The 27237-nt window shown below is 50.7% G+C and overlaps 8 protein-coding genes across 8 annotated transcripts; 5 read left to right on the top strand and 3 right to left on the bottom strand.

Annotated features, from left to right (window-relative positions):
• Positions 1 to 168: 168 nt before the first annotated feature.
• Positions 169 to 1427, top strand: BDV14DRAFT_200684 (Mrp/NBP35 family ATP-binding protein; the record flags this gene model as incomplete). Its single annotated transcript, XM_073773570.1, has 4 exons — positions 169 to 240; positions 300 to 435; positions 516 to 635; positions 709 to 1427. The coding sequence occupies 4 exons, from the start codon at positions 169 to 171 to the stop codon at positions 1425 to 1427; spliced, it is 1047 nt and encodes a 348-aa protein (XP_073627595.1).
• A 433-nt stretch (positions 1428 to 1860) lies between these two features.
• BDV14DRAFT_200683 (lipase/esterase family protein) lies at positions 1861 to 4656 on the bottom strand (the record flags this gene model as incomplete). The annotated part of the gene is made up of 4 exons (XM_073773569.1): positions 1861 to 3760; positions 3807 to 3948; positions 4110 to 4536; positions 4588 to 4656. 4 exons carry the CDS (start codon positions 4654 to 4656, stop codon positions 1861 to 1863), a joined length of 2538 nt encoding a protein of 845 aa, XP_073627594.1.
• Positions 4657 to 5661: 1005 nt separating this feature from the next.
• On the bottom strand, positions 5662 to 6135 carry BDV14DRAFT_200682 (uncharacterized protein; the record flags this gene model as incomplete). Its single annotated transcript, XM_073773568.1, has 1 exon — positions 5662 to 6135. The coding sequence occupies one exon, from the start codon at positions 6133 to 6135 to the stop codon at positions 5662 to 5664; it is 474 nt and encodes a 157-aa protein (XP_073627593.1).
• A 558-nt stretch (positions 6136 to 6693) lies between these two features.
• Positions 6694 to 9013, top strand: BDV14DRAFT_174451 (sugar porter family MFS transporter). Its single transcript, XM_073768894.1, has 7 exons — positions 6694 to 6806; positions 6856 to 6931; positions 6980 to 7025; positions 7084 to 7594; positions 7675 to 8339; positions 8417 to 8486; positions 8555 to 9013. Exons 1-7 carry the CDS (start codon positions 6746 to 6748, stop codon positions 8782 to 8784), a joined length of 1659 nt encoding a protein of 552 aa, XP_073627592.1. The 5' UTR covers positions 6694 to 6745; the 3' UTR covers positions 8785 to 9013.
• A 3478-nt stretch (positions 9014 to 12491) lies between these two features.
• Positions 12492 to 13009, top strand: BDV14DRAFT_200680 (uncharacterized protein; the record flags this gene model as incomplete). Its single annotated transcript, XM_073773567.1, has 2 exons — positions 12492 to 12883; positions 12985 to 13009. The coding sequence occupies 2 exons, from the start codon at positions 12492 to 12494 to the stop codon at positions 13007 to 13009; spliced, it is 417 nt and encodes a 138-aa protein (XP_073627591.1).
• A 4077-nt stretch (positions 13010 to 17086) lies between these two features.
• On the top strand, positions 17087 to 18016 carry BDV14DRAFT_209241 (uncharacterized protein; the record flags this gene model as incomplete). Its single annotated transcript, XM_073775595.1, has 1 exon — positions 17087 to 18016. One exon carries the CDS (start codon positions 17087 to 17089, stop codon positions 18014 to 18016), a length of 930 nt encoding a protein of 309 aa, XP_073627590.1.
• Positions 18017 to 22122: 4106 nt separating this feature from the next.
• Positions 22123 to 23010, bottom strand: BDV14DRAFT_73838 (uncharacterized protein). The gene has a single exon (XM_073777414.1). It carries the CDS (start codon positions 22850 to 22852, stop codon positions 22217 to 22219), a length of 636 nt encoding a protein of 211 aa, XP_073627589.1. The 5' UTR covers positions 22853 to 23010; the 3' UTR covers positions 22123 to 22216.
• A 1299-nt stretch (positions 23011 to 24309) lies between these two features.
• On the top strand, positions 24310 to 25174 carry BDV14DRAFT_73834 (uncharacterized protein). The gene is made up of 2 exons (XM_073777413.1): positions 24310 to 24601; positions 24834 to 25174. The coding sequence occupies exons 1-2, from the start codon at positions 24483 to 24485 to the stop codon at positions 25057 to 25059; spliced, it is 345 nt and encodes a 114-aa protein (XP_073627588.1). The 5' UTR covers positions 24310 to 24482; the 3' UTR covers positions 25060 to 25174.
• The last annotated feature ends 2063 nt before the right edge of the window (positions 25175 to 27237 follow it).

The following is a 27237-nucleotide window of genomic DNA, read 5'->3' as shown; positions in this document are numbered from 1 at the left end:
GACGGGCGGTGAGTGGGCAGCTACTCCACCTGCTCCGGACTCTGGGTGCCACTATTGGATGGGAAGAATTAGCGGTGAGATGTAGACCGGCAGTATCGCGCATTCATCGCCCGCGGCTTCAAGCTGAGGGAGCTCCGTTATCTACATCAACTATCAACATTCAAGACAATGGCAATGGCGACGAAGACAAGCAGACGGCTTTTTTCGACATTTCGGGTCTTGCAGCATGAGAACCCGTTGGTCTGTCTACTCCTATCCCCAACCATCTAGAAGACAAGCTAATTTGTACCGCAACGCAGGGCCTCCCCAAATCCGGCACCCCACCTACATTTCGCAGCCGGCGCGGCCTCCCCGAGAAGCGCAAGATCCGTGATGTGAAGAAGGTTATTGCTGTGAGCTCGGCGAAGGGTGGTGTGGGGAAGAGTACTATTGCTGGTGCGCAACGACTTGTTTATTCGCCGGTTTGGTGATACAATAATGGGCTGGTGGATGCTGATGCTGTCTATACTATACAGTGAACCTAGCGCTTGCATTTGCGCGCCGCGGTATCAAGACGGGGATATTAGATACGGATATTTTTGGACCGAGTATACCCACGTTATTGAATCTGGATGGGGAGCCGAGGCTTGATGAGAGTATGTCTTCCATTCACACCTTCCACTTTACGCTTCGAAATATAGCGGAGGCTAACATGTTAACTTGCCCCAGACGACCGCCTTATCCCCCTAACAAACTACGGCCTAAAATCAATGTCAATGGGCTACCTCCTCTCAAAACCCGAACCCGAAGCTACCCCGTCCCCAACAAACAACACCAACACCCACAACAGACCCCCCATGGACTCAACACCCATATCCTGGCGCGGCCTAATGGTAACAAAAGCCATGCAGCAGCTCCTCCACAGTGTATCATGGGGCCCCCTAGACGTTCTCTTCCTCGACCTCCCCCCCGGAACAGGCGACGTGCAACTAACAATCGGCCAAGAAATCATCCTCGACGGCGCAGTCATCGTATCTACACCGCAGGATATCGCATTGCGCGATGCAGTTCGGGGAGTGGGGATGTTCCAGCGCATGAACGTTCCTGTGCTCGGTATGGTGAGGAATATGGCGTTCTTTGCGTGTCCGGCTTGTGGGACGCAGACGAGGATTTTCTCGGCTGGGTTAGAGTCAAAGAACCAAAATCAAAATGGGAATGAGAAAGGGCATAGCTGTTCTGAGGATTGGGGCGTGCTTGCTGAATGTAAACGGCTTGGTGTGGACTTTTTGGGCGATATCCCGCTTGATGCGAGGGTTTGTGAGGATGCGGATCGGGGTATGCCGACTGTTGTTGCTGAGGAGGGTGGGGAGAGGAGTGTACGGCGGGAAGCGTTCATGGGTGTTGCGGAGAGGGTTGCGAGGAGTGTTGGTGTTGAGTGGGGTTCCTAATAATAGGTACCCCATGGCGCAGAATGTAATTGTATGATTTGTTGAAGTTGGCAGAATGTATACTAAATTAGATGGATACCCAGTTGTATGGATGGATCTTTGTTTAAATACTCAAAGTAGAATAATAGGTGTAGATATGTACAGTTTAGAGACAGGAAAGTTGTCACAGAGACGGACATAGCGTGTAGATTCGCATGGGTATAAATAGTGTGACATCAATAGTAAATAGGTAGTAAATGGCAGGATTATATAGTGGATATCCAGCAAGTTCCAGATCCAAACCACCAGAACAAAAGAAAACAGATGAGCCAACATCAGAGATATCAAAAATCCAATCATGTTATACAGATCAAAACATAAAGGGGAAAAAAAAAAAGAGCGTGAATAGCAGTACATCGCATATATATCAAACAGCTCACCAACCCACCTTACCTTACCTCTCACCATTCACCCCATTAGTCAACGGCAAACTCTCAACAGACCTAAAAACCGAATAATTATCCGTCGAAGGCCTCAACACGCCATCAGCATTAAGTACCGCACGCGTACTAGCAGCCTCAACCCCCGCCCCCGTCGGCGCAAGAGACTTATCGTCTCCGCCAACGGTACTACTATCATCAGCCGGCGCAGAAGTAAACCCGCTACGGGTCGTAATGGCGTCGCCGTTTGATGTAGCGCGGAAGTGAGGCGGGCGGGAGAAGTCAGAATTTGATGTCTCGGGGCGGATTGTACCAGGGACGTGGAATAGCGCGCGTGTGGAGGCGTTCTCGGATTTATCGTTTGCGGGGCCTTCGTAGTTTGGTAAGACGAGGAGGGGCGCGAAGGGTTTTTCAACGGGGAGGGAGGGTAGTTGGGGTGTTGAGTCTGTGTGTTTGTGTCCGTTTGTTGTTGTAGTTTCCGTCCCGTGACCGTTGGATGTAATGGATATGGTGTTGCCCATGGGCGGGTCGGTAGGGAAGGATGTTGTCTTGTCTTTATCCTTGTTCTCCTGCATCTGGATTGACTCGCCTGCTCGGCCTGCGTCGACGCTTTGGCGGTTGGAGCGGACGGACCGGCTGTCCATTTCTTGCTCGCGCTTGATGGTGCGGCGGTCGTGTTTGCTGGCGAGTTTGCTCCACATTGCCATGGGGTAACTTGTTCGCAGGCCCTTGGGTGGGAGGGCGCCTGGGGCGAGTCGTCTTGCTGCCAGCGCGCTGGGTGGTGGGACTTCACCTTCAAAATCTTGGAAGCCGTGCGCTAGGCCTTCGAGGCGTTCTTGGTGGATGCGTGCCTTCTCTTTTGCGAATTTGACGTCCCATTCTTCTTTCACTAGCATCCATTTTGTGAGGAGGCCTGGGTTGATCGTGCCGACGGACGAGGGTGGGAGGTTGAGGACGGAGCATTCAGATGGAGGGGGGAGAGGATAGATATGGCCTCGTTTGTTCACTCCTTGACGAATCATGCGCTCTTTGAATGCTGGAAGTGGATCACCGGCCTTTCCTACTGTCGGCGCAGACGTATCGTGCGCATCCTTGTTCCTGTTCTCATTGTCGGAAGTTTCCGAGGTGTCAGAGTCGCTGGATATTGGTGATAGAATATCGTCGTTGACAATTTCCACTGTCGAATCTTGTGCGCGCGCTAGAGCCCATGCGCCAAACTGAGCTATTGATCGGAACATGTACTTGGCCGGACGGGTGAAGCTGAGTATCGGGGCCACGTGACAGAGATCGTCCCATACTTGGAGCTGCACATAGGTTCCCGGGTACTTATGGACAGTCTCACGGTTCGGATCCAACTCGGCCATGAATGTGTCGTTTGGCGGATATGCAGCTGGGTTTGCGGCCTTGTGAGCGACGTAGAACTGCTCGTCGCGTAGCATCTCACCGCCACCACTGATGATCTGGAGCGGAGGCAGACCTCCGAGAGAAGGCTGGAAGATTGGCGAGACGAGCGGGTGGAACAAAAGTTCGTTGGTGGTGTACATGTGAATTTGATCCTTGACCTCGATTGTCTTGCCATTCATCACGAAAGACGGCGGCCGCCGACCATGTTTCAGCATTTCTTCAGGTGGTACCACGTCCAAGGTATTCTCTTCTCCCGTCGCAGGGGCGGTCTCTACTTTGTTCGCTGTTTCCGGATTCTTCTTGAGGACGTCCTTGATTTCTCGAATCTCGTCTTCATTCGGTGGAGGCCACGCCATCGACGGTTTGTGTAGGAAGCCATGGCCGGGGATGTAGTCGCCGGGATTTTCCGTTACTATACTGGGGAAAGAGTGCGTGAGATCGACCCAAGGAGAGATGAGGATGGCGCCAGCCGGCAATGGCAGTCCTTGGTCGCGACAAATCACAAGCATCCTACAAATTAGCAAACAAACTTATATCTTATGAAGGGTGTTCTCACGATAGGATCATTCCTCCTCCGGCGGAATCACCAGCGAAGATGATGTCTTCAGGCTTATGGTCTCGTAGGAGGTATAGATAGGATGCTAAGGAATCTTGCAAGGGGCAGGGGAAGGGAAATTGGGGGGACAGTCGGTAGTCGGCTGGGATATGTTAGCGGAGCAAACACAGTATCTAATAGCTTTTACTCACTACATCAGTTAGCAGAGAACTTTTCAAAACTAAAGCTGGACATACCGTGCAAAAACTCTCCCTTTCAGCTTTCGCGCATGGCGCTGCAACTGATACCGATGGGTCTGCACACTTCCAAAGTAATAGGCACCACCATGGATATACAGCATGATGCGCCTGTTACTCGAATGCTCCATTCCCTGCCGCTTCCTCTCATTATAGTCACTGTGCATCTCAATCCACTCTCCCCTTAGCTCTGCATTTCTGTCATCCGCCGGACCACGCCATTGCCACCACTTTTCACCGCCAACTTGCGAAACTCCTTCCGGACCAAGCTGCTTGGTTATTAATTTTGCCGACGAGTCCAGGAACTCCTCCGTTACTGTGACGCGCTCGATCTTGACCCAGTGCGGGGCGGGGACGCGCTGGCCGGTGAATTCTTGTATGTACTCGATCGGGCGCTTAGAGCTGAAGTTGATAAACTCGCGAATCACGGAGATTCCTTCATCGTAGGAGAGGTGGACGTTGGGTTTGTTGTGTAGGGTTTTCCGGTTGAAGTACTGTTTGGTCAGTAAGCTCGATTGCGGAAGCGCCGGACATGGTAGACATACATGGGAAAACAGAGTAGACACAACTGTAGGAGTCAGGGCGACTCCAATTGAAAGACTGCTCAATGCCATTGCGGGTTCGAGCGTTGAATCATTGCTGTGCTAGGGTAGGAGAGTTGAAGAGAGGAGTGTCGGCGTTGTAAAGTCGAGCCAGGGGATGACAGAGACGATCGCGGACGAAGTCATGGAACGGTGGGGACGTTGCTGGAATGGGAAGGTAGCAGAGTGTCATTGAGAGGAACGATCGATTTGCGAGGAGCACATCGTCATTGCATGCGGAGTGCGAGAAGAAGTTGCAAGCGATTGGCGATAAGGAGAAGGGGGGCTGCATGTGATGTCATTTTTTTGCTTAGCCTCCTTGAGACCCGCAGCCCAGACGTCTGCCGTTGATATCCTTGTTAGCTAGTGTCCTTGTCAACGGTAAGTGGGTTGAAATGGTGATACCTCAGTGCCTTTCACTCATTGTAAATGCGGTGCAACCATTGTCATCTGTTGAGTTGTGCTTGGACAAAGTGAAGACTGACAGAGTTCGTATTGAATACGAGGCGAGGATAGACCCTGAATGCCAAGCCTCTAGTGCCTGAGCACGTGCAAACCACTACCACCTTAAGCCTACTCCGGACCTATACCTTACCAACTTCGTCAAAAGCTTGACACTGCCGAGGTCACTGCGGTACGGAACACCATCAACTAGACAGTTATCCGATCCATGCGGGGACCCGTCATACGGAGCACTATGCCGCCGGGCTTGCCATGGCCTGCTCCCACGAGGCTCGGTAACGGTGGTTTCACGAGGAAAGCACTGCAGTACATTTATGAACATGCGTACTACTTTCTTGTCCTAGCTATATTCTAAAATGCCGACCTTGGTCTTTCCTTTGGTGGGTGAGACACAAGTATGCGCACCGTGGTGCAGATATATATTTTGGCACTACTCGGTCGGACCAGTAAAGCGGTGGCGCGACTGTCGATGTGGCCGAAGCTTATGTTATGCCGCGAAAAACAAAACATCTTGCTATATTGTCACTACTCTGGATCATCTGTGCCCATTCACATCCATTGGCATCATCTCAGTGGTCAAATAGCGCTTCTCGTCATCACAACCGGTTGAGTTGCATTTGTCTGCATTTCGACGTCATCAGGAATGCTCAACGTCCCGATGGCATTCTCGTAACTCCTTGTAGTTCCGCTCCCCAAGATTCCCTCACCGAGGCGTTGCTTCATGGATTCAATATTATCATTCAGAAACCAGGTGTCATCGACTAGATGCTCAAATCCAGACCATGGTGACTGACCATATGCGGAGTGTTCCCCTTCCAGGAAGACAAGAGATATCTCCGGAGAAACAAGAATAGTTTCTTCACCAGAGTCTGCAATGGTAGGACCGAACTGCGGTACTTGGATCACCTCTTTTTCAGTCGTTTTATTGAGAGCCAGTGCTTTGACTAATGACCGTACACCGGCTGCGTCGAAAGACCAGTGGGCAGGGTACGCGCCTTCATAGTTGGGAAGGCTGTCCAGGTACTTTCTGGGATAGAGGAAGCCATCCATAGGGAGCAAGATAGTGAATGGCTGATCGCCAAGGAGTTCAATTTTGCTATCAGTGTCGCTGCAATAGTAGACTTTGCAGCGCTTTGAGGACCGTCAAGCGCGATGATGACCCTCCTTGATGGCGTTGTCTCCATTTTTTGCCGGCATATTTGTAGAGCCCGAGCTACCAGGCTCTGATAGACTCCTTCCATCTGCAAGTCTCAAATCAAATTGATAGGACAAAAAGATAGAACCATGTAGAAGATGGATTTTGGAGTAGTCGTAGTCACACCCGGCAAAGATCACCATCGGCTGACAGTCCCCCGATAACCCAGATCACCTCCAAGTATACCGGACGACCGCTGCCCGACACTGTCCGATCAAGCTTCATGGGGTAAACCCGACTCGTTTCGCGTGGTGTGTATCGGGGCACTCATTGCCGACATATTGGAGTCGTACGGTGTGCCTACCCCAGACTCCGTACCCCAGATGTCGGGTGACACCGGCAATGTATACTCCCGCTCGGAGTATAACTACCACGGTCTGCCACTCTTTGGTAGTTTGTATTATGTCTGCTCTAGCCACCATCGTATAACCTCCTATTCTAGGTATTTCTTGAGTTACTTTCGTTATGGGTGCAGTTGGTGACCTTGCCCCTGCTGGGAATATTGAGATTTCTTATGGGAAGCCTGGTATGTTGCCAGCATGAGTGTCGAGTACCCAGAGACTGATGGTGTTTAGGGTTCAAGGGCCTTGTCAATGAGCCGTACCTATTCTTCCTGGCATGCTTTGCCAGTATTGGCGGTGTTCTGTTTGGGTATGCTTTTGTGTTAGAACGCTCCAAAACACGCACTAACAAGTATAGATACGACCAAGGCGTCATCAGCGGCGTCCTAGTCATGAACAACTTTGTAAGTCCAACCTGCCTACCCAACTGAACCCCCGGAAACTCACAGATATCCCCACCAGGAAAAACAATTCCCAACCCTATCCTCCGATTCAACCCTCCAAGGCTGGATGGTCTCCGTCCTAACCCTAGGCGCCATGTTCGGCGCCCTAATAAACGGCCCCATCGCAGATGCCCTCTCCCGACGATGGTCCATCCTCCTCGCAAACGGCATTTTCCTCATTGGCTCCATAATCCAAGCAGCCAGCGTCAACATCCCCATGATCTTCGTCGGGCGGTTCATTGCCGGTCTGGCGGTGGGTATGCTCTCCATGGTGACACCGCTGTACATTAGCGAGATCGCGCCGCCGAATTTGCGTGGTGGTCTTACAGCATTGCAACAGGGTGGTATTACCGCGGGTATCATGGTTTCGTTTTGGTTGAATTATGGCACGCAGTATATTGGTGGGACGGGGGACGGGCAGAGTCCTGTTGCTTGGAGATTGCCGTTGGCATTGCAGTGTCTTTTTTCGCTTGTTCTTGCGGCTGGGACGTTTTGGTTGCCGTTTAGCCCTAGGTGGCTTGTTATGAAGGGTGTGTAGCACGATCCATATCCCATATACTATATACGCTCATGAGTCAGCAAGCTAACGAGGAATAATATGGGTATATAGACCGCGAAGAAGAAGCCCTAACAACCCTCTCCCGCATCCGCCGCGTCGCAGCAACAGACCACCGCGTACAAGCCGAGATCCTGGAGATCAAAGCCTCCGCACTCTTCGACAAGGAAACAACAGCAGCTACATACCCCGATATCACATCACCCACGCGCCTAAGTTACGAGCGGTACAAATCTCTCTTCGTTCACCGCCACCTGGCACACCGAATGCTCATCGCCTGCCTCTTACAACTAATCCAACAATTCACAGGCATAAACGCCATAATCTACTACGCCCCAACTATATTCGAGAACATCGGGCTAACCGGCTCGTCAATCAACCTCCTCGCAACAGGCGTAGTAGGTATAATAAATTTCCTATGCACAATCCCCGCGATCCTATTCCTGGATTATTACGGGCGCAAAACGCTCCTCCTCATCGGCGCAGTGGGTATGGGAATCTCTCAGCTTATTGTCGCGACGATTTATGCCGTCTATGCGGATTCCTGGGCTCAGCATACGGATGCGGGCTGGGCTTGTGCGGTGTTCATCTGGGGGTATATCGCTTGCTTTGCGTTCAGTATCGGGTGCATTAATTGGATTATTCCAAGTGAGATTTTTCCACCGGGGGTTAGGGCTCAGGCTGTGGGGGTTGCTATTGGGGTTAATTGGTTGAGTAACGTATGCGCCCTCCTCATTCTTATATGTTCGTTCCTGTTGGGATATGCGTGATTGCTAACAGTTATGGTCTGGTCTAGTTCATCGTTGCACTTATCACGCCGCGCATGTTAGGAAGTATTAAGTTCGGCACGTTCTATTTCTTCCTTGGTATGCTACCTACCTTATCTACCCAGCCGTCCCATTCATAAAGCTAAGATAATAACACTGTGGCAAAGCATTCTGCATCTTCCTCTTCATCTGGGTGTGGTTCTTCGTCCCCGAAACCAAGAACGTCCGCATGGAGCAAATGGATAATATATTTGGCGGGAACCAGGGTGAGCAGGATATGCTTCGCATGGCGAATATCAGGAGGAGACTTGGTCTTTCTGCGGGGGATAAGGAGAGGACATTGCAAAAGGAAGACGAGGGGAGTGCGCATGTTGAGGTTGTTGAGGGGAGGGAATAGTAGGCAGTGTGATAGAGAGTGTGATGGATTTGGGTTGGAAATGCGCCTGGTCTTTATTGCAAGGGCTTTACATACTTGCAGTAGGTAGATTGCATCAAGGCAATATCTAAAAGTAATATTTTAGTTCTGCTGGGGTGTTATTAGGTACCCATATACCCAAGAGGTCTAATAAATCGGTCAATTCAATTAGAGCTGGGCCAGCGCGTTTCAACAATGACAAAGAATACGGGAGATATTTCCGGGTACGGCAACATTTGCGTAGGTCCATTCCAGTCCTATGAGTAACTCTTATCCCCAATCTCGTCCCCTCCTTCCAAACCAAGGAGATCCAACGCTGGGCCCCGGTCCTCGACCTTTTTCTACCGTATGGACCGACCGAGTGCGCGGTATTTAGCACCGGATCTTCGCAGCCAATCACCCCCAATACCAACGGGCGTGACATTGGACGGCCATTTGCGTGTCAGGCCTGGGTCGTCGATGCGGTCAATGTCGACGTTCTGCTCCCTGTGGGTGCCATCGGCGAGCTGCTCATTCAGGGCCCGATCATGATCTTGAGATATCACAACCAGCCTGACCAGACTTCGCAGGCTTTCATTGACCCCCCGGTCTGGCTGTGCAATCACTCAGACGAGTCCTCCAAGGTTTATCGAACGGGTGACCTTGTGAGACTCACTGATCAGGGCTCGCTGGAGTTTGTCCGGCGCAAGGACAGCCAGGTCAAGCTACGTGGCCAGCGTCTCGAGCTCGGTGAGATCGGACATCGTCTTTGTCAGTGCTTTTCCGCTGCAGAGGATGCTGTTGTTGAGGTGTATAACCCGGGTGGTAGTCCTCAGTCGGGAGCTGGTCAGCAGAGAGGATCACTTTTTCCGTTTGGGAGGGGATTCAATCCTCGCCATGTAACTCATTCCGATGGCGCGCAAGGCGGGCTTCTCAATCACCATGCGCGACATTTTCAAGAATCCCTGCCTCTCTGAACTAGCAGCAGCAGTAACGGCCCGGATTCGACAGCACCTGTCCCTTCATTTACTCTGATTGGGACAGAAGCCGACCTTGATACTTTGATCAGAAGTGCTGCCGAGGGCTGCAGAACCTCCCCTGGCCAGGTTGAGGATATCTACTCATGCACTGCGCTCCAGGAAGGGCTTATGGCTCTGACAGTAAAGAGCCCCGGTCGCTTTTTCGTGCATTTTGAGTATTGCCTTGAAGATGAAACCGACTTGGACCGATTCCAGTCGGCCTGGCATGCAACAATTGTTGCTAATCCCATCCTGCGTACGCAGATGCTTCAATTTGAAAAGCTGCAGGGCACCCACCAGATCGTTCTCCAGGGTCAGGCCCCACTTTGTTCCATCCCTTTCAGGAACAAGAATCTCGCTGATCTTATATCTGGGGGTTTGTGCAAGACATGACTCTGGGTTCTGAGCTATTTGCGCTCTCTCTGGTTCAGCAAAAGACACGCTGCACGTTTCACCTAACCATCCATCATGCCTTGTACGATGGAGAGTCGCTGCCAATGCCTTGGAACCAAGTATTTGCAGCGTGTCGTGGGGGTTCATTGGTACCGCGACCCTTCAGTGGCTTCATTCAACATTGTCTCCATGATAGCGGTGCTGGGCCGTCCTGGCGATTGGAACTGGCTGGCTTATATGCTGCCGTGTGGCCTGCCTTGCCCTTTGCTCGGTATACACCTAAGCTAGATTCCTTCATCAACAGGTCCATCCGGTTGAACCATGCGTCGCTGTCGACAGAGTTCACGACGGCGACCTTTATCCGCCTTGCCTGGGCTATAATCATGTCTTCCTATACTGACTCGGAGGACGTGGTATATGGACACACGCTGAATGGACGCAGGGCTCCCCTGCCGGGCATAGAGGACATTTCGGGTCCAACCATTACTACCATCCCCTTCCGTACCCAGGTTCATGGCCAGAAGACAGTCCGGACTGCTCTATCTGAGGTCCAGGCCAAGGCTGCCGCCCTGTCATCTACCCAGCAGTTTGGCCTGCACAACATCCGGCGACTAGGGAAGGAACCGGCTCGGGCTTGCGACTTTCAGTCTCATCTTTTAATGCGCAATCTGATCCGGGGATCAATGAACTTTTTGAGCTGGTGGTCTCGGATGGCGAGGGCTTTGCAGCCTTTAGCGATCGCGCCTTGATGATTCTCTGCGACATCAATCAAAGCAAAAAGGACACGGACAATAGGCCCGGTATTGAGGTTCATCTGACGATTAAACATGACAGCCATGTCATACCACAGTCGGACGGGAGGCGACTGGTCTTCCAATTCGCGCATATTCTTCATCAACTTCCTCTTGCCCTCGACCAGGCCTTGAATCAGCTGGATCTCTTGAGTTCGGATGACAGGCGCCAACTTCAGAGATGGAACGGCACCCTCTGGCCTGTCTCTAGTGGTCCCTTGCAGGACCTGGTACTGGTAGCAGCGGCTGGGAGCCCAGATAAGCCAGCCATATTTGCGTGGGACGGTGATGTATCCTTTTCCGAGCTGGACCTGCTGTCTCGCAACCTGGCCCACCGACTACAAGACCATGGCCTCCAGCTGGGCAGTGTAGTTTCCATTTGTCTTCAGCAATCCAAATGGGTGGTCCTGATCATGCTCGCTGTACTTCGGGCTGGTGGTGTTTGTGTACCGTTTGATCCAGGTCATCCTCAGGTCCGTGTTGGTGCTATTTTACGCCAGGCAAAGCCGGACCTGGTGCTGGCTTGCTCAACAACACGCGGGTTGCTTGCTGATTGTGATATTCCTGTTCTCTGCCTTTGTTCCGAAACAGGCACATTGGAGTCTGCACCGGACTCGGGGCGTCTATGATATATCCAATTACCCGGTCCTGTCCGTCCTGGCGGGCAAAATGCAAAGGTTATATGGTCCAGGTAGTTTGAATGAGGGAGAGCCGTACCGATCAGGTTCGCTCCTGGGTGTTGACGGGATGGAAGACTTCCTTGACCCAGCCCCGCCCCCCTGGCCCTGGCCATTCCCTGCCCAGCAGGTGGAGGATCACCTCCCCCTCACCAAGTTGCAGAACATGTACCTCGTCAACAACATCCTGTATTATGCTTGTCTCTCGATACCTCGGACAGTCAGCGCTGGTCGAATTAAAGCCGCATGCGTGTAGCTGGTGCGCCATCACGCCACGTTGCGTACAGTCTTCATTAATCACCAGGACCGTCTTCGTGCTGTCGTTCTGCGCGAGCTGGATAGCTCTCTGTCTCGGCTGCATTGTAACCAAGTTGTCATGGAGTCTTTCGTTGATTCGGTCTGCGCAGAGGAGTATGCCAATGGCGTGACCGAAGGTGCAGCATATTTCAAGCCCTTCCTCCTCACATCATCTGACGAGAAGTCACCGCATCACTCATGCCCACTATGACGGCTACTCCATCCCGCTCATCCTTGAACATTTGGCTATAATGTGTGAGGACCGTCTTCCGCACTGACTAGTCTCTTCCTATCCGCTCTACTTGAGGTATCGTAAGCGTCAAAAGACACCAGAGGCCTTTGGTTTCTGGCAGGATTATTTGGAGGCTGTAGAAACCGTCGATCTCGATAAAGCTTTGAGAAAGATTATAGATGCCGGTGGTGGATGTGTTAACGATGCCAGTCCACCTGTGCAAGTCAGAGAATTGCGCTCCGAGCTTGCCATCAGCCGGCTGCGCGAGATCTCTCTCCCCTCTCCCCCCAAAGGAATCACCATGCGCTCCATGGTCAAAGCCGCATGGGCATTGGTTCTAGCCCGAGTGACAGGCCAGCGCGACGTCATCTTCGGGCACACACTTAACGGCCGCGATGCACCAATCCTCAATATCGAGGCCGTCGCTGGACCCTGCGTGACACTTTCCCCGCTGCGAGTCATCCTCCCTCCAGCCCAATCCAGCCAGGACTCGAAGACCGAAAAGATATCTGCTTCAGCACTCCTACACCATGTTCACACGCAGTACGCGCGCACAATGCCCTTTGCGCACCTGGATTCCATGCACATTCGCGAGAACGCCATGAGCTGGGATCCAAATACGCAATTCAACAGTATTATTACTCACCAGAATAACGCTACGCAGTCGTCTACAGTTAACCTGACTCTCTCGATGTATGGACAGGAGTATCCCTGGCGCATGGCTGTATATGGTGTTTCGCCGCATCTGCATGTTGATACCTTGCCTTTGCCTCATGCGCTGCTTGTTCCTATAGTGGCGCCCAGGTCGAGGGTTTCTGATAGGGGCATGGACCATTTATTTGAGTCTTTTTGTAGGGCTTTGAGGGAGATTGATGCTGGGGGATGGGTTGAGATTTTAGTTTTGTATGTTTTCTATGAATTGTTGGTGGATGGGGTTCGGTTTAAATTGGGGTTTTTATTTATGTTAAGTTGGTTTTGTTTTGAGTGAGATTTCAATGGTCAATCCTCTGTTGAATAGATAGACTAGTTCTAATAGTTTATCCTTATCTGAATATGAAAATCTTCATCAACGTAGATTTCCCTCCTTGAAAGCCCATTCTCCTACTTGAATATCCCGGCATCAATATGTTAGAAGTAAGATACTTCAAAGTTCCATAACTCACTATTTCTCTATAAATAATTTGGTGCAGTTCATTATATATCTATACACATTTCATATTCCCTCGCGTATTCATCTCACAAAATACTTTTTTAATGCCTCCACTTGTATATAATATTGCCCAAAGGAAATTTACTTGGGATATCACGAAGACAGTCCCGGCCTCAAGCGTGAATACCAACAAAACAGCACAGTACAGGAAAAACACCACTATGGTATCGGGATATATATCTTGACACAACCTATGTTCTTAAGAGAGACAAGTCTGTTGTCCACTTCCCATGTCCAAAAGCCAAGAGCTAAGATTGGGGCACGCTTTACCAGGGGTGTAAACAACGCGAGCTTTATGAAGCAAGAGTATGATGAAGATGTTCTAGGTCAGAAGTCCGTAGTAAGATTAAACTCTGGACATTGAAGTCGTTCTTGCCTTGCAGGAGGGAACGAAGCGTTAATCAGGGCTAGGGATGGCGTCGATTTGCAACAAATTGGGTAGAGTCAGAACATCCTAATTTGTTCAAGAATATCAAGGTATTTTCGCTGATACCATGAAAGGAAAATGATAAATGAAAAGAGAAAGAATCGGATATGGTGTTTGGTGGTGGCCTCTGGGAATTGGCCTTATCTGGATGGATGGATGGTTCCCTGGATGGATAATATGACTAACTAGTCGGGTACCCTATCAAGTCTTCGGCTGGTCAGCATCGTGTATGTTTAAGTAAATAGTACATTAGATCAGAAAGTAGCTCGCACAGTCGCTGTATGTACTGGCTGGCAAGAGTGATGCACAGGGGTGCGCCCCGAAATCTGCAAGGACCTGGACATGACCGTATATGCGAAGTCTACTCCATTCTCACAAAAGCACCTTGAAAAGGGAAACAGCAACCCCGAATAGAAGCCGGGGAAAGGAAAAGAATGGACGGGCCTGTATACAACCCTAATTAATTACAAGAGTAATGGCCATCATAGTTATACCCCCAATTAAAGTGCGCCTCCTCGCCACTGCATATCGGGATCCAATTGTGGCCTGCAGCTTAACTTCCTCCTCAATGAAGCCGCCCTTGGAGATACTGCTGTCGTCGAGCTTAGAGAGGTCCTTCATGTCCCAGCTGTTTTTGCCGCCGTTTTCGTTGTAAGAGTGGATTGAGCTGTGGGCGTATTCCTAGGGTTCATCGCGCGGTGAGGGAAACACTGCGGTCCATTTTGCTGCGTTGGGGGGGGCAATTGGATACCCTGCGGTTTCTTGTAGAGCGGGGCGCCAATATGTTATTAATGAACAAGTACTGCGAGGAACCGCTTCTTTGGGCCGCTGCCGCAGGGTATGCCCATATTGTCAGGGAGTGGGTGGCAAGAGGATGGGGTGTTAATTGCAGATGGTCACACGGTCATTCTGCGTTGGCGTGGGCTGTCGACCGAGGATTTGAGGATGTGGTGGACGAGCTGCTCGAAAGTAAATGCCTGGCGATTGATGCTGTGGATAAAAGCTTCCCCTCGTGACAGCCAAACAGCCTCTCGGTTGCCGCTCTCCATGGACACGTGGGTATCTACGAAAAGCTTTTGTCTCGCACGCAAGGCCGTCACATGTTAGGAAGCAATATCAAGTACGCTATGATGAGTGGAAATTTCAGGATGGTACAGACGATCCTTGAGAGGGAGTTCGCATCGGTGGAAGACTTTACGCGCCATGAAGACGGAAACCGTTAACTTGGACTGTTTCTAACGGGCCGCAGGAGATGTTCGAGTTTCTGTTGTCGCGCGATGATTGCAACATCAACCATGTTACCTCGCGCGGAAGTTCAGCCTTGCGAGCAAGCCTGCAATCCGGAAATTTAAGCAGGGTCAGAGCAATGCTAGCACATCCAGATATAGACGTGAACCAACGGACAATTTTTGATGGGAGGACTACTAATAAATTCTTATACCGGGCTCGAAGAAGGTTCCTCAATTTGGATGATGAAGATAGTAGTGATGATGATGAATATGAGGACATATCTGGGACATTCCTGGAATGGATTGCTTCCTCGGAGGGCCGCATCATTAACGTGGAAGTTACCAATCCAGTCTGGTCTAATCACGCCGAAACAATCGCAAGCAGTGGAGAGTGAGTTGGGCTCTTGCACCTTGCATTATGGTAGTCCTTGCCGGGACATGGGGTGCATATTACATGCTTGCGTTCCAGGCCTAGGTTATTGCTTTCTATGTATGGCCCGCCTATCGACATTGCATGACGAAGAGCGTGATGGTTACGGGCGCAACATTCATTTTACTGCGCTTAGACAATGTCGTCCTCTATGATATTCCAGCGTGGCAAATAGATGCCTTCCCTGACTTGGTGATCTGTGCTTGGACTATATCTACGGTCCATCTGCAGGAATTTAGAGATGTCGAGGGGGATCGGCTCACGCATGCTGTTACGTTGCCGATTGTTCTTTCGCAGGAGGGTCAGAGGAGGCTTCGATGGGCTACTGCGTTGTTCTTGGTGGCGGGTGGGATAGTGATTTTTCTTTGGAGTTGAATACGAGGTCAAGGCTTATTTGGATATTTTACTGGAATTCTATTTCAGCTGTGTTTAGGAGTTCTGGGTTATTATACCATCATGTCCACTTCACGCCATCAAGACCGGGTAATGTATAGGTGGTGGATAGCGGCTGGGTTTGCTGTTGTCACTCATATCTATTCTATATCATTAGTCTAAACCACAACGCTATTCATGGGCCACGTCGACTCAACCTAATAATTCCGCCATCAACCGTGGCTTTATCCCTAGCGCCAAGGCATTTGGATCTCTAGCACGTCGCAGGACCAGCACACCGTCACGCTCTCGGTACCTAGCGCTCTAGACTCACGGTCCCATAGGGGCGCAGCAGCCGAGATGCACGCACGGGAAAAGCCGTCTGACGTGATCAGCACCAACAAGATGCTAGGAAAGCATTTAGTGACGATGTAGACAAGCAAGCAGGTAGCTGCATCGCCCTCCATAACAATTAGTCCTCAGGATATGAAGAGGCGTCGTGATCAGAGTGATGGGGATTGTCAACATGAGCAGCGCTTTCTTGGCTGGACTTAAGAAGGACCTATCCGGCCTTGCTTACTTCCATATGATGAAGGGGGCTAGACGTCTACTGCGTAATTATAAGCATCAAGCATCATGATCATAGTGATTATCTGCCGCGTCTTTTTGTCGGCCGGACCCGAGAAGGGTGCTACCTTGCTCACTTCAATATGGCTGGGAGTCTAGACTCCTGGTGTATTATGCTGAGAATCACGGTCAAAGTGATCAGCCACCTGTGAAACTCTCTGTCTCTCGAGAATCTTGTGATTAGAAGAGTGATTATACTCTATAACCAGATATCTCCAGATTCCTGATATTCAGTCCAATGAGATATGAGCTTTTCTGGTTATTGTGCCGTTGCCAATCTATGTGGACCTGCAAGCTCCTCCCAAGACTAGGTCTAGACTGAGGCTGGGTAGGGTATGACAAAGTAGTTTGTGAAGTTTATGATGTAGTATTTAGTGAATGGTTTTGTGATCTATATTAGCTCATCTCTTTGAAGTATTGTTCTAGACTCCTACTTCACTCAATCACTTCTTTGACTCATTGTATCATATTTAGATCTACCACCTCAATAGAAGATTTTTTAGAACATTTATTCCTGCTGAATGAAACAGATAATATAAAAGAAGCACATTTCCCTCCCCCTGAAACACCAATCTAATACACATTCCCAACACCCCCCAAAATGGTCGCCCTCTCAAGCCTCTTCCACTGCCTCCTCTACTCAAGATCCCAAGCCGACCCAAATGCAGCCGGGGCCGTAACCTCTCCCTCCGACCAACGCCCAATCTACGCCATAGCCCACCGCGTCCTCCGTCCCCAAGGCGTCACTCTAGCCGTCTCCCACGGCGCCAACGCAATCGAAGTCGACCTTACAGCATGGAAAGACGCACCATTTGATCCCAAATGGTGGGCCGACCACGACGCCACAGGCCACAGTGCAGGCGCCGACGCACGCGAACTATTCGAGTTTATCGCGGGCGAGCGCAAGGGCGGAGCACCGATTGCATTCGTGTGGCTCGATATCAAGAACCCTGATTTCTGCGCCTTCGCGGAGATGCCGTGCTCTATCGAGTCGTTACGGGATACTGTTCGGCAGACGCTGGAGCCCGCTGGTATTAGGGCTCTCTATGGGTTCTATGGGAACCAGGATAGTCGGGCGCTGAAAATCATGCGGAATACGCTGAACGCCAACGAAGCGATTGTTCTGAATGGGATGGCTTCTGATGTTCTTGACTCTTACGCCGCGAACTTCACGAGACTCCCTGTTAAGCAGAAGGTCATGGACTACGGCTGGACTCAGCTTTACTACAACTTTGGAGACTGTAATGAAACCACCGGAAACAAGACCTGTGCTCAGCTGCGCGATGGGGCGAAAGCCCGTGATCAGGGTAAACTAGGTAAGGTCTTTGGGTGGACGAGCACGTGGGGAGATGGGCCAAAGGTTCAATCGCTTTTGGGCACGCAGCATGTAGATGGGATAATCTATGGGCCTCAGGAGAGTGATTACGAGAAGGCTGAGGAGGTTGCAAGGAACGGCGGTCGGGAACTTGTGGATTTTGTGAAACAGACTCCGAACTTGAGGATGGCTACGGTTTATGATGTGCCGTGGTAGGGTTAATTCGAGGAATCCTCAGGTGTGTTTCATGGGTTTCTTTTGCTGTCTACGGGGTGGAGGTTGCAAAGTACATTTTCCTGTCGGTTCATTTTCATTTCAAAAGCTGTGACCAAATCACCTAGATTTGGGAGCATTGCCATTAACTAAGAATCTTCCCTGATTTTCTGGTTTATTTTTCCCTGCGTAAGCGAGTACATAAGCCGGCGTAGAAGTAGACGCATCTTCCTATCAACTAATTCCCTAGACCGGGTAGTCCGTTGCTGCTATACTCCAGCTTGAAGCTGTACCTTCTTCGCAGTAAGTGGTAGCTCGTTCCTTCCCCGATATTTCAGAATGGTCATGAGGGTCGCACCTTCCATATTGCACAGACACGGTGGCTCTTTCCTAAATCTAATCTCGTACCTTCCTTGTAGTGTATGCGTGGGTGAGGTGGGTGGTCGCTCCTTCTTCGTTGAGGCAGGTGCCTCGCGCCCTCAATTTATACCTACCAGCAAGACCACAACCCGAATATTAGTAACAACAAACCCGGGCACTTCGCTTCCACAACCTCTAAGAGCCTTATCGGCACTATCCAACAATGCATAGCACGTTATCTCCTCGTCCAAGTCCCTCTAAGCACCACATTCCACGAGACTGAGCAACTCCATCATGCATCATCTGAAGATGCCTTAAGCTTTGTACGAACGCTTTGGCTTTTCTATCTTTTTCGACAACCTTGAGTGATCGAACAGGTTGAAGGCTTTCAAGTGCAGTCGATCGTGAGGACATCGTTCGGCTCTTAGGTCACATAACGACGACTTGCTAGCCTGACATGTCTTACAACAGCTAGCAACTTTTTATTTGAGACCACATAGCACAGGGTTCTGTTCCCGCGCCGTAAAAAGATCTCTCCATTTAGATGCCTTATGAGGTAGTTGATCAAAACCGCAGAGTGTAGGGCTATCGCACCCGTACCACTCTGCCGTCCTTCCCCTCCATCCGGCTTTATCCGAACTTCAGCACCATCACCAACACCCTCAAATTCGACACCTCCATCCTAGACGAAACTCTATAGCCACATCTCGCTACACTCTTTACCACTCTCACAACCAGTCCTTCTTCACCCCAAAACCCACCTACCCAAAGATCGGCAGTATACAGATCACATGGCCCTCTCGGGTGACACCCACACGCTTAAGCTCGCCCGCTATCTGAGACACCCATCCATCACCCGTGCGGGGTCGGCTGGTTCGGCATTGTAGTTTGGTTTTTCATCAAGGAAGCAGGGATACTGGCCCGTCCAGGCGTCACCCGACCCATTCCTTGCAAGTTCATGCATGATTGTCGTTATCTCGGGACGGCACCAGCCACACTTCCAACTTCCCGAGGAGATATGGTCGGGGTGCGACTAGGATTGAACTGGGATGGTAGTGTGGGGATGCTTGCTAGATCCCTGCTTTGATCGTGCTCGTGCGCTTGTTTGGACGTCTACCTAGCCATCAATCTACTTTTTGTGGTGGGTGTTGGTTGCGGAGATGCGATGCCGGGTCTACCCGTTCGCTATCAAGACCTTGTCCTTGTTGGGGGTTTGTGCATAGGTAACCCTCCCTTCTTCTCGCTCCGACACTCTGCACACCATCGAAGGCGCGTTGGAGACCTAGCATCGCTTGGTGTTCAGCGAAGGCAGCAGTTCTCCTCTTTACGAGTTTCGCTTGCCACGATATGCGACCAAGGTCTACAGTTTTCTAACAGGATCTTTGGAGCCATAAAGGAAACAAAGAAGGCATTAGTACCTCAGAAGAAGCACTCTTCCGACCAAATTAGTTCAGCACTTTCGCTCATTCTAACATGACATAGTGCTACTACCGCGTGGGTCACGGGGTCCAAAGGCCTTCAACTCCCAGTTCCTGTGGTAAAACTACGACTCGGCTCTGTACAAGGGATCCTCGACGCAGAAACCAAGGATGGATCCATTCCCTTGTGATACCAAGTTATGCAGTCATACCCAAATTCCAAAGCTTGTAACTACATGAACCTTCATCAGCCGAGGCAACTAGATGCTCGGGACTGTATGCAATGCAACGATTATAACCGCTTTTCATCCAAGCAGCGTTATCGCCGTGCGAGAGTCATGGTTACAACTTCTGAAAAACAAAAGCAACCATATCTTGGAATAAAGTAGGGTTCGGGAGTGTCCCAAACCCTAGGTAACGTCCCTGTCCGTGCTGATCGAAGTCAACCTAATCCCGGTCGGCGATCCGTAACCACCTTGCCTGGGTGAGAATTATTAACTTACCAGCGCGCTTCTTGCGCTTCTTTCCTTGTCTTTGAATCAAGAATCCTTTTTCTTTTTTTTCTTCTTTTTTATCAAACGTCCGAAAACACCCCAATCGGGATTTTCCATTCCCGACCATTCTCAAGGGAGCCTGGCAGCTAGGCATCAGGCCAACCACTCCAGCTCCAAAATCCCTGGTCGAACTCCACACCAACAGCAGTCAAGATAATCCAACAATCCGACAAAATATTCTATGATTATTGGTCAAAATCTCATACATCATATGTTACAAGATTCAAAGTAAAGAAAGTCAGCCTGGCACATCCCAGCTGAACTCCCCTTTAGGCTCTATCACAGTCGTACGGAAACTGCCTTGCGCTTTGATAATCATGCAGGCCCCACTCCACCACTACACACTTTCATTCTTACTGTGTGTCTAGTATGAGAGGAATCAGCCAAGGCTTATCACAGTAATTCCTACCTAGCTTATCTGTAAGATTGAGAATGAAAAGCTGGATAGCGTGGTCAGAACTTACCTAGAAGGGTCGCTTCGATTCTCATCGCCCCACCCTCTTATCATTTGCTCTGTAGGTCAACTGTGCTGTGTCCGCCTAGCCCTCCACCTCACTCTACTGTACTTACCCCTCCGCCGATCCATCGTGAGCCAGTAGTCACCCACAATCCACAACCCTTCATCCCGGCCGTATCCATAGATTGATGCCTAGAGCCGCATAACTATTCATCTGAAGATTACTGACTTAGCCAACAAACACAGTTCGACTTTCAACGACCGGATGCACCCTTGTCGTACCCCGCATCATGCACGATGTAATGCAGGGCGTATTCCCCCCCTCCATTTCCATTTCCTTCCTTTGTCAAGTTGGATTTACTTGAATTCCGCCCTTAACTTGACCTGGGATCACGGGCAGGGCGTGGTTGATTGAATTAGTGAGTCACTCACTCGGGATTCGGCATCCTCTTAAGCCAAGAGTCGTGAGGGGTCTTCTTTGGGGGGGGATGTGGATAACTTCACCTTTACGTACGTTTGCCCGGGTGCTTAAGTGGGGAATGTGTGGCGATTGATCATTGGGCGTTTTCTGCGGCTCTCTTCGTTCAGAACACCAGGGTACAGACTAAGTTTGGGAGTTTGAGAGTTGAGAAGGGGGTGTGGAGCGATGGAGCTGGGAGCCTGTTTTAGTCTGCAGTTTACAATCTAAAATCTAGAGTCCACTGTACTCTAAGTCTTTTAAGGAGTGAAAGGCATGGAGAAAATATAGCTCGTATTGAATCCGATTCATCATATCACATAACTAAACAAAGGAAAAATTGCACAGTAGATAGTAAACTGTACAGGTAGACATAGTAAGGAAAGGACAAATAAGTCAATCCAATAATCGCAGGCAGAATCCAATCCATCCTTTAACGCGGGGACACCTTTGATCCTTCGTGCAGAAGACTAAAAGACACTTGCATGGGTGACTCAGTGAGTCACTCCATTGACCAATAATGATCAAGCCAAGCAGTCAAGCTAAGCTGGGCTCCGAATGTTCTCTCTCGCGATGCTTGCTGAAACTGAACGAGGTATGTTTTCTGGTCGCTTTTGATGTTATCGACTTTTTTTTCGGGTATTTTCAACGCCGTTTCTTTCTTTTGTGTGTGGACTCGGTAAACGCAAAGCAGGGTATTGCGAGATGCGAAATGTTCCTGAATGGAGGGAGAAGATATACTCTCCTCGCCTCCTGGGTAATCACATGAGTACTATGTATCTCATGGACATCAACCCGAGAATAGAAGTGAATCCGGTTCACTCTGGGGTTGTGGGTGGGCATTGCCCGACTCGTGTAGGGGTGTGAGCACCTGGCTGCTGCAGTGTGGCAGGGACTAGACCGATAGTCGTAGACAGTAATAGGTATCGAAGGACAAATCTTTCGCTATCGCACTGCTCAACGGTAGTACTCAGCAGGGCGGTAGATGCGAGAAGACCGGGCGCGCTCATGACGGTCGGCAGCGTCAGAGTCGTAGAGCGATCCTCGGCTGGGAGAGCCACGGGCAGGAGAGCTGCGAGAGGGCGAGTGGTAGACGATGTAGCGACGGGTCTTGATGTTTCGCGGCTGACGCTCGATGATCTCCGTGACTTCCTGGGTCTGCGTGCGACGAGGTGGGATGTGGTAGGTACGGTCGTAGCTGATGACTGGGGAGGTGGAGCGCTTGACTGGTTGCACTGCGGTGTGTTCCTTCTCCGTACGCTTTAGGCTGAGTCCGTCTTCAATGTCGAGGAGGAGAGCGCGGGTTGACTCGAAAGCGCGAGGAACCTTGAGGAGGGTTGGTTGGCTGTGGTCACGAGCGACGGCAGAGTAGGGTCTTCCACGCTTGCTGTAGATGTACTGGTCGACATCCCTAGCATATTGAATTCCGCGGTCGCAGAGCGAGGGCTGTGAAGAGTTCTTGCCATGGAGGAACTTGAAGCAGTGCCCGCAGCGATCGACATGTTGTTCAAAGCTGTCCGTCACGAATAGCTCATCATCCTCGAGCTCGCGCACGGGGAGGACGTGCTCAGTTGTGATGATTGGGCCAGGCATGCTGAATGCTCGTCGGAGACGAGGTGGTCTGGGAGTCGGAGTTGGAGGGCTTCGACGGTATAGTGTCTCCCTGAGGGAGAATGGGGGCCAAGATAGACGGAACGAGGTGTGGTGCGACAGTGTGACGGTTGGTAAAGTCTAGTAGTGTAGACTGAGGAGGCTTGATTGAGGGAGTAATGAAGTATTCTTGTCTTGTTTAAGTGTTTGAGTTGTTGTCTGGTATGGATGAAGTCGAGGGGGGAAGAGGGGAGCTATATAGACTCCAGGGCGTGGAGGCATCCACAAACAGAGAGATTAGTCGGGGACTAGAAATAGCATGACGGCATTGGTCACCAGAAGCGCCATCAAGGAGGGACAGCTGATAGCCAGTCGCACTGAGAGTTCCTACAGTAGCGGCGGATGGCTGCCTGGGGCGGATGACTCGACGCGCTACTCTAGCTGCATGGCTGTGCTCTACTCTCGCTCTTTGGAGGGTCTGCCGATCCGCTGATTGGTGCAACAGCTGCTTTCTGTCGGTCAACTCGTCTTCTGCCCTTGTCAGCCTAGTCCGTTTCCAGGTGTCGGCGTCGAGGACTCTTTGATTTCTGAACAATTGCTGTGGCTTGACCTCGTATCTGCGCCTCACGCTGTCCTTGTTTGCGTTACCGTGCTGAGCCACACCTCGACCTCAACCTCACCCCCAATTCGTGCCATCGTAATCTGCATCCAGGTTGTGCTCAGGGTTCATTGAGTTCATTGTTGTTGTGATTTCATTAGAATATCGACCTCAAAACGGTTGGCTGTTGAGCCTCCCTGCAGTTCATGCTCTAAGCGCTTCCCTAGGCGCAATCAACACCTGAGACGTGGAGTGTCGGAGCCAAACTGTCGGGACCAGAGTGTTGTCTATTTCGGGTTTGCTAAGAATGATGTCGCTAACTGTTGCAAAGAACGAGTTCGCATATCAAAATAACGGTCTGGGCGCTAAGTGACGTTGAGTCGAGACTGTTGATGGTGGTGAACAGACCCCTCCGCTCTCCCACGGACTCTCCCACTTCAACCCCGAGTTCAGCCTCAGGTCAAGCCTCTTGTGGTTAGTGCCGACTGCGCCCCATCATCACGTCAGCCCCCTATCTCCTTCATCGCTCCTTCCCTTCAACATCAGCCACAGTCTTACTTACGATCTGACCAATATTCTCTCTTCCCCTGTGCAAAGCCTCTTCCCTCCGGAGTCCGTCATCCCTATGCACGTCACTAATTCCCCGACTGAGGGTCTCGTCCCTGTTCCTGTTCCTGCTGCAAGCTAGACTAGAACGTCGTGCTTGACGCGCGCGAACCGAAACGTCACCTTCAGGACACCAGCAGCGCTCACTGACGAACCAAGTTGCTAGCGCCGGGAGATTTTAGCATTGCTTGCATACGGGAACTAACACCCAATACTTCCTGCCTCAGTCACTGAGATCTATACTCCCTGATCTTCATCAAGCGCTGGTACCTATATCAGTCTACCTACCACTGCTCAGCGTTACGCTTGTCGTGGGACATATTGTCTATTTTGAAATCAACTGCCCTCGGCCACAGAATCCAGTTTACCTCGTGTTCGGCGCCTCGTGGCGGGTTAGTGCTATTTTGGCAGGCACTGTCTAAAAATACGATGCTGGACTGTGAGAAATTCAACCGAGCCCCTGGGTTGTTGACGTCTGTCCTTTCTTCTTCGACCTTCCTGGCCAAGATTAACAATCACCTTTCAGCTATGGTTCTATGTTTATCAAGGTAGGCACCAGAATTTCTATTCTATATCCGGCAGCAGGATCATCTGGCCCCCATGCACCATGTCCAAAGCCTTGCACCCTACCCAGCTGGTAACTCTTCAGTCATCCCTGTCATGTCTTGCTTGTGTGCCTGTCCCTGCGCCGGCCACTGCCCCATCCCCGCGATCCAAGCGCACCAAACCTCATCCCTACTATACCTACCTACCCACCAAATCTCTAATCAACCCATGAAGCGTACTTCAACAGCTAGCCCGGCTAGCTCAATCGGTAGAGCGTGAGACTCTTAATCTCAAGGCTGCGGGTTCGAGCCCCGCGTTGGGCTATCTTTTTGCTTTTTGCATTGATTCCATCTGGTCATTGCGCTGTTATTTGGTTGCGTTCAAAAATTTCTTCCTGGTGCGGCCCGGGAGGATGGATGCTCGACGGATGCGGTGGCGGATTGGACGGTTCAGTTGGTAAAGTGGGGATGGCACGAGGCTGAGGATCCACATCCTGGATGCAGCCCTAGCAGTAGGGTCTCATAGCCACGGGGCTGTGCATAGGGTAGATAGTAAACAATGCATTGTTTGTTAGAGTGTGTATGTCATATCCATCTGCGCCCCAATTGACGTTGATTTTTACTTTTGGGATTGGCTTCTAAGTTTTTGTAGCCGTGGTCCAAGTCCCGTCGGAGGTCGTCGCTCCCGCCCGCGTGGATGGTTCCAGAGGACATCAGCTAGGTACAGGTACAGGTATATTTTGAACTCAATTCTTACCAACAGTATGCTTAGTGCCGGGATTGCACGGTGTGGTGTGGTCATGTCGACGAGAAAAGAGGGTAGATTAGTTGACTGGGTTTTTGGTCAGCTCCGTTCCGTTATTTCTGTATGCTGCGATTGATATATATATACATCCGACAAGATATCTTTGCCCGTTATTTGACATACTTTTTGATCCGACAATGTTGGGCGCAGTATGGAGTAGGGACCGCTGTGAGTCTATAGGCTATACTCTAAGTACGATCGCTTTTTATTCCACGAGTTTTACTATTTACACCGCGAAGTAAACCAAGACCATAGCTGTGCAGACTAGCTATTGGTTCAACGCGGCTATGACACCATATAAGTACCGAAACGCCATCTAGCCTAACAATTTGAAAGGTGCTCTATCTAATAATCGTTTGGCACGGTATAAGGCCCATAGACTTCACAGAACCAGAACCCGTGAGATTCAACAGAAGACAAGGTCGCTAGGCGGACACGTCAGTCAGTTCTCAATGCTGCCTTATGACCATAAGGCCCTCTTTAGCTTTATTGTTGCCTCTTCCGCACTGAATCGAAGGTGCTCGCTGCGGTATATAGCAAACTTCAATCATTATGCTCGTGATCCTCCGACGAGTCCGGTGAGTGTTGTGAAGGCAAGTTAGCGAGTTCTATGTATTCTGTCCTTTCGTGTGTTGTTGGTTCTGGTGTTGCTTCGCTTGCAGCCCCAGCACCTCCCTCAGCCTCAGGTCCGCTCCCAGACCCGGCTACCCCCCAGCTCCAGCGCCTGTTCCAGCTCCAGTTGTTTGGCTTGGTCCAGTTGTTTGGCTACCACCACTTGTTCCGCTTGGTCCAGCTGTTCTGATTGCTCCGCTTTCAAGTGCTACTGTTGGCTGTGTTGCATGCCAGCCCTTATACGGCGGGTTACCTTTAGACTGCTCCAACTGCTCGCGGGACAGCGTAGCTGTTTGTGGCCGCCGCGGACGGATTTCGACACCTCGATCGGCACCAAAGAGAGCACGACAGCACGGTATGAGAATAAACAAGGTTATGCCTGCGATAGTGGCAAAAAATAGAAAGATGGGTCCAAGGGTCTTGCGGGAAGAACAAGAGGTTAGCCGTTATCACTGCGTCTGTACCGACAACACTTTTGAGACTGGTGCGTGCTATGCTGAACCAGAAACTTACTACAACGAAACAGATGAATACCAGAATCGAGAAATACTGGAGGACTCGCAGGAAGAATGGAATGCGCCTTGGAATACGCCGCTCCAGCCCGGCTAATCTTATGATGTCTCTCATGTGAGATTCCATGTAGGCTCGATTCTGCGCATCGATCTGGACTTGGGTCGGGACTGGGATTAGAGGGGATGCCTGTTGGAGGAGTTGATTCGGGGGCGGGTTCGGGGTAGTGGTCTGGATGTTGGTCTGTGTATTGGTCTGCGCGGTGGCAGCGCCAGCGCCAGTGCTCGAGTCGCTCTCGCTGGATGCCTCCGGGATGGTTGGCAGGGGCGGATCCATATCTCGACAAGGTATGTAGGGTAAAGGATTGACAGATATCAAAGGCTAAAAAGACTGTTGGAAAGCCCTAATAGGGTGTCATGCAATGAAAGATGGCGGAGGATAATGAATATGGTGATGCTCACAGTAGCTGTTGTCCAAAGGATAAACATATCATAAAGCAGAGAGACAGGCAGTTGGATGCGGTGTATGTACTATCCCATGGGTTCCTTCCTCAAGAACTGAATATTTGCGCTGAGACCCGGTGGTAGACGTTCCTTCCCTATACAATAGTCTATGCCTCGGGCACCAATGGTGTTCCTCTGGCCATCACCCAAGACAGCCATTCCTGCCAACAACGTCCGTTGCTGCTACCTTTGTATGCCTGCATCGCCAA

The sequence above is a fragment of the Aspergillus stella-maris genome (genome assembly GCF_047715825.1).
Source record: "Aspergillus stella-maris strain CBS 113639 unplaced genomic scaffold BDV14scaffold_31, whole genome shotgun sequence".
In the NCBI taxonomy this organism is placed as follows: domain Eukaryota; kingdom Fungi; phylum Ascomycota; class Eurotiomycetes; order Eurotiales; family Aspergillaceae; genus Aspergillus; species Aspergillus stella-maris.
Note: the sequence above shows the minus strand (reverse complement) of the source record. Positions and strands in the feature narration are given on the sequence as shown.

Coding starts and splice junctions, on each gene's coding strand:
- BDV14DRAFT_174451 (XM_073768894.1), top strand. CDS start 6,746: ATGGGTGCAGTTGGTGACCTTGCCCCTGCTGGGAATATTGAGATTTCT. Junction 7,026..7,083: donor TCCTAGTCATGAACAACTTT/GTAAGTCCAACC, acceptor TATCCCCACCAG/GAAAAACAATTCCCAACCCT. Junction 8,487..8,554: donor CACGTTCTATTTCTTCCTTG/GTATGCTACCTA, acceptor ACTGTGGCAAAG/CATTCTGCATCTTCCTCTTC.
- BDV14DRAFT_73838 (XM_073777414.1), bottom strand. CDS start 22,852: ATGCCTGGCCCAATCATCACAACTGAGCACGTCCTCCCCGTGCGCGAG.
- BDV14DRAFT_73834 (XM_073777413.1), top strand. CDS start 24,483: ATGCTGGACTGTGAGAAATTCAACCGAGCCCCTGGGTTGTTGACGTCT. Junction 24,602..24,833: donor ATGGTTCTATGTTTATCAAG/GTAGGCACCAGA, acceptor CAACCCATGAAG/CGTACTTCAACAGCTAGCCC.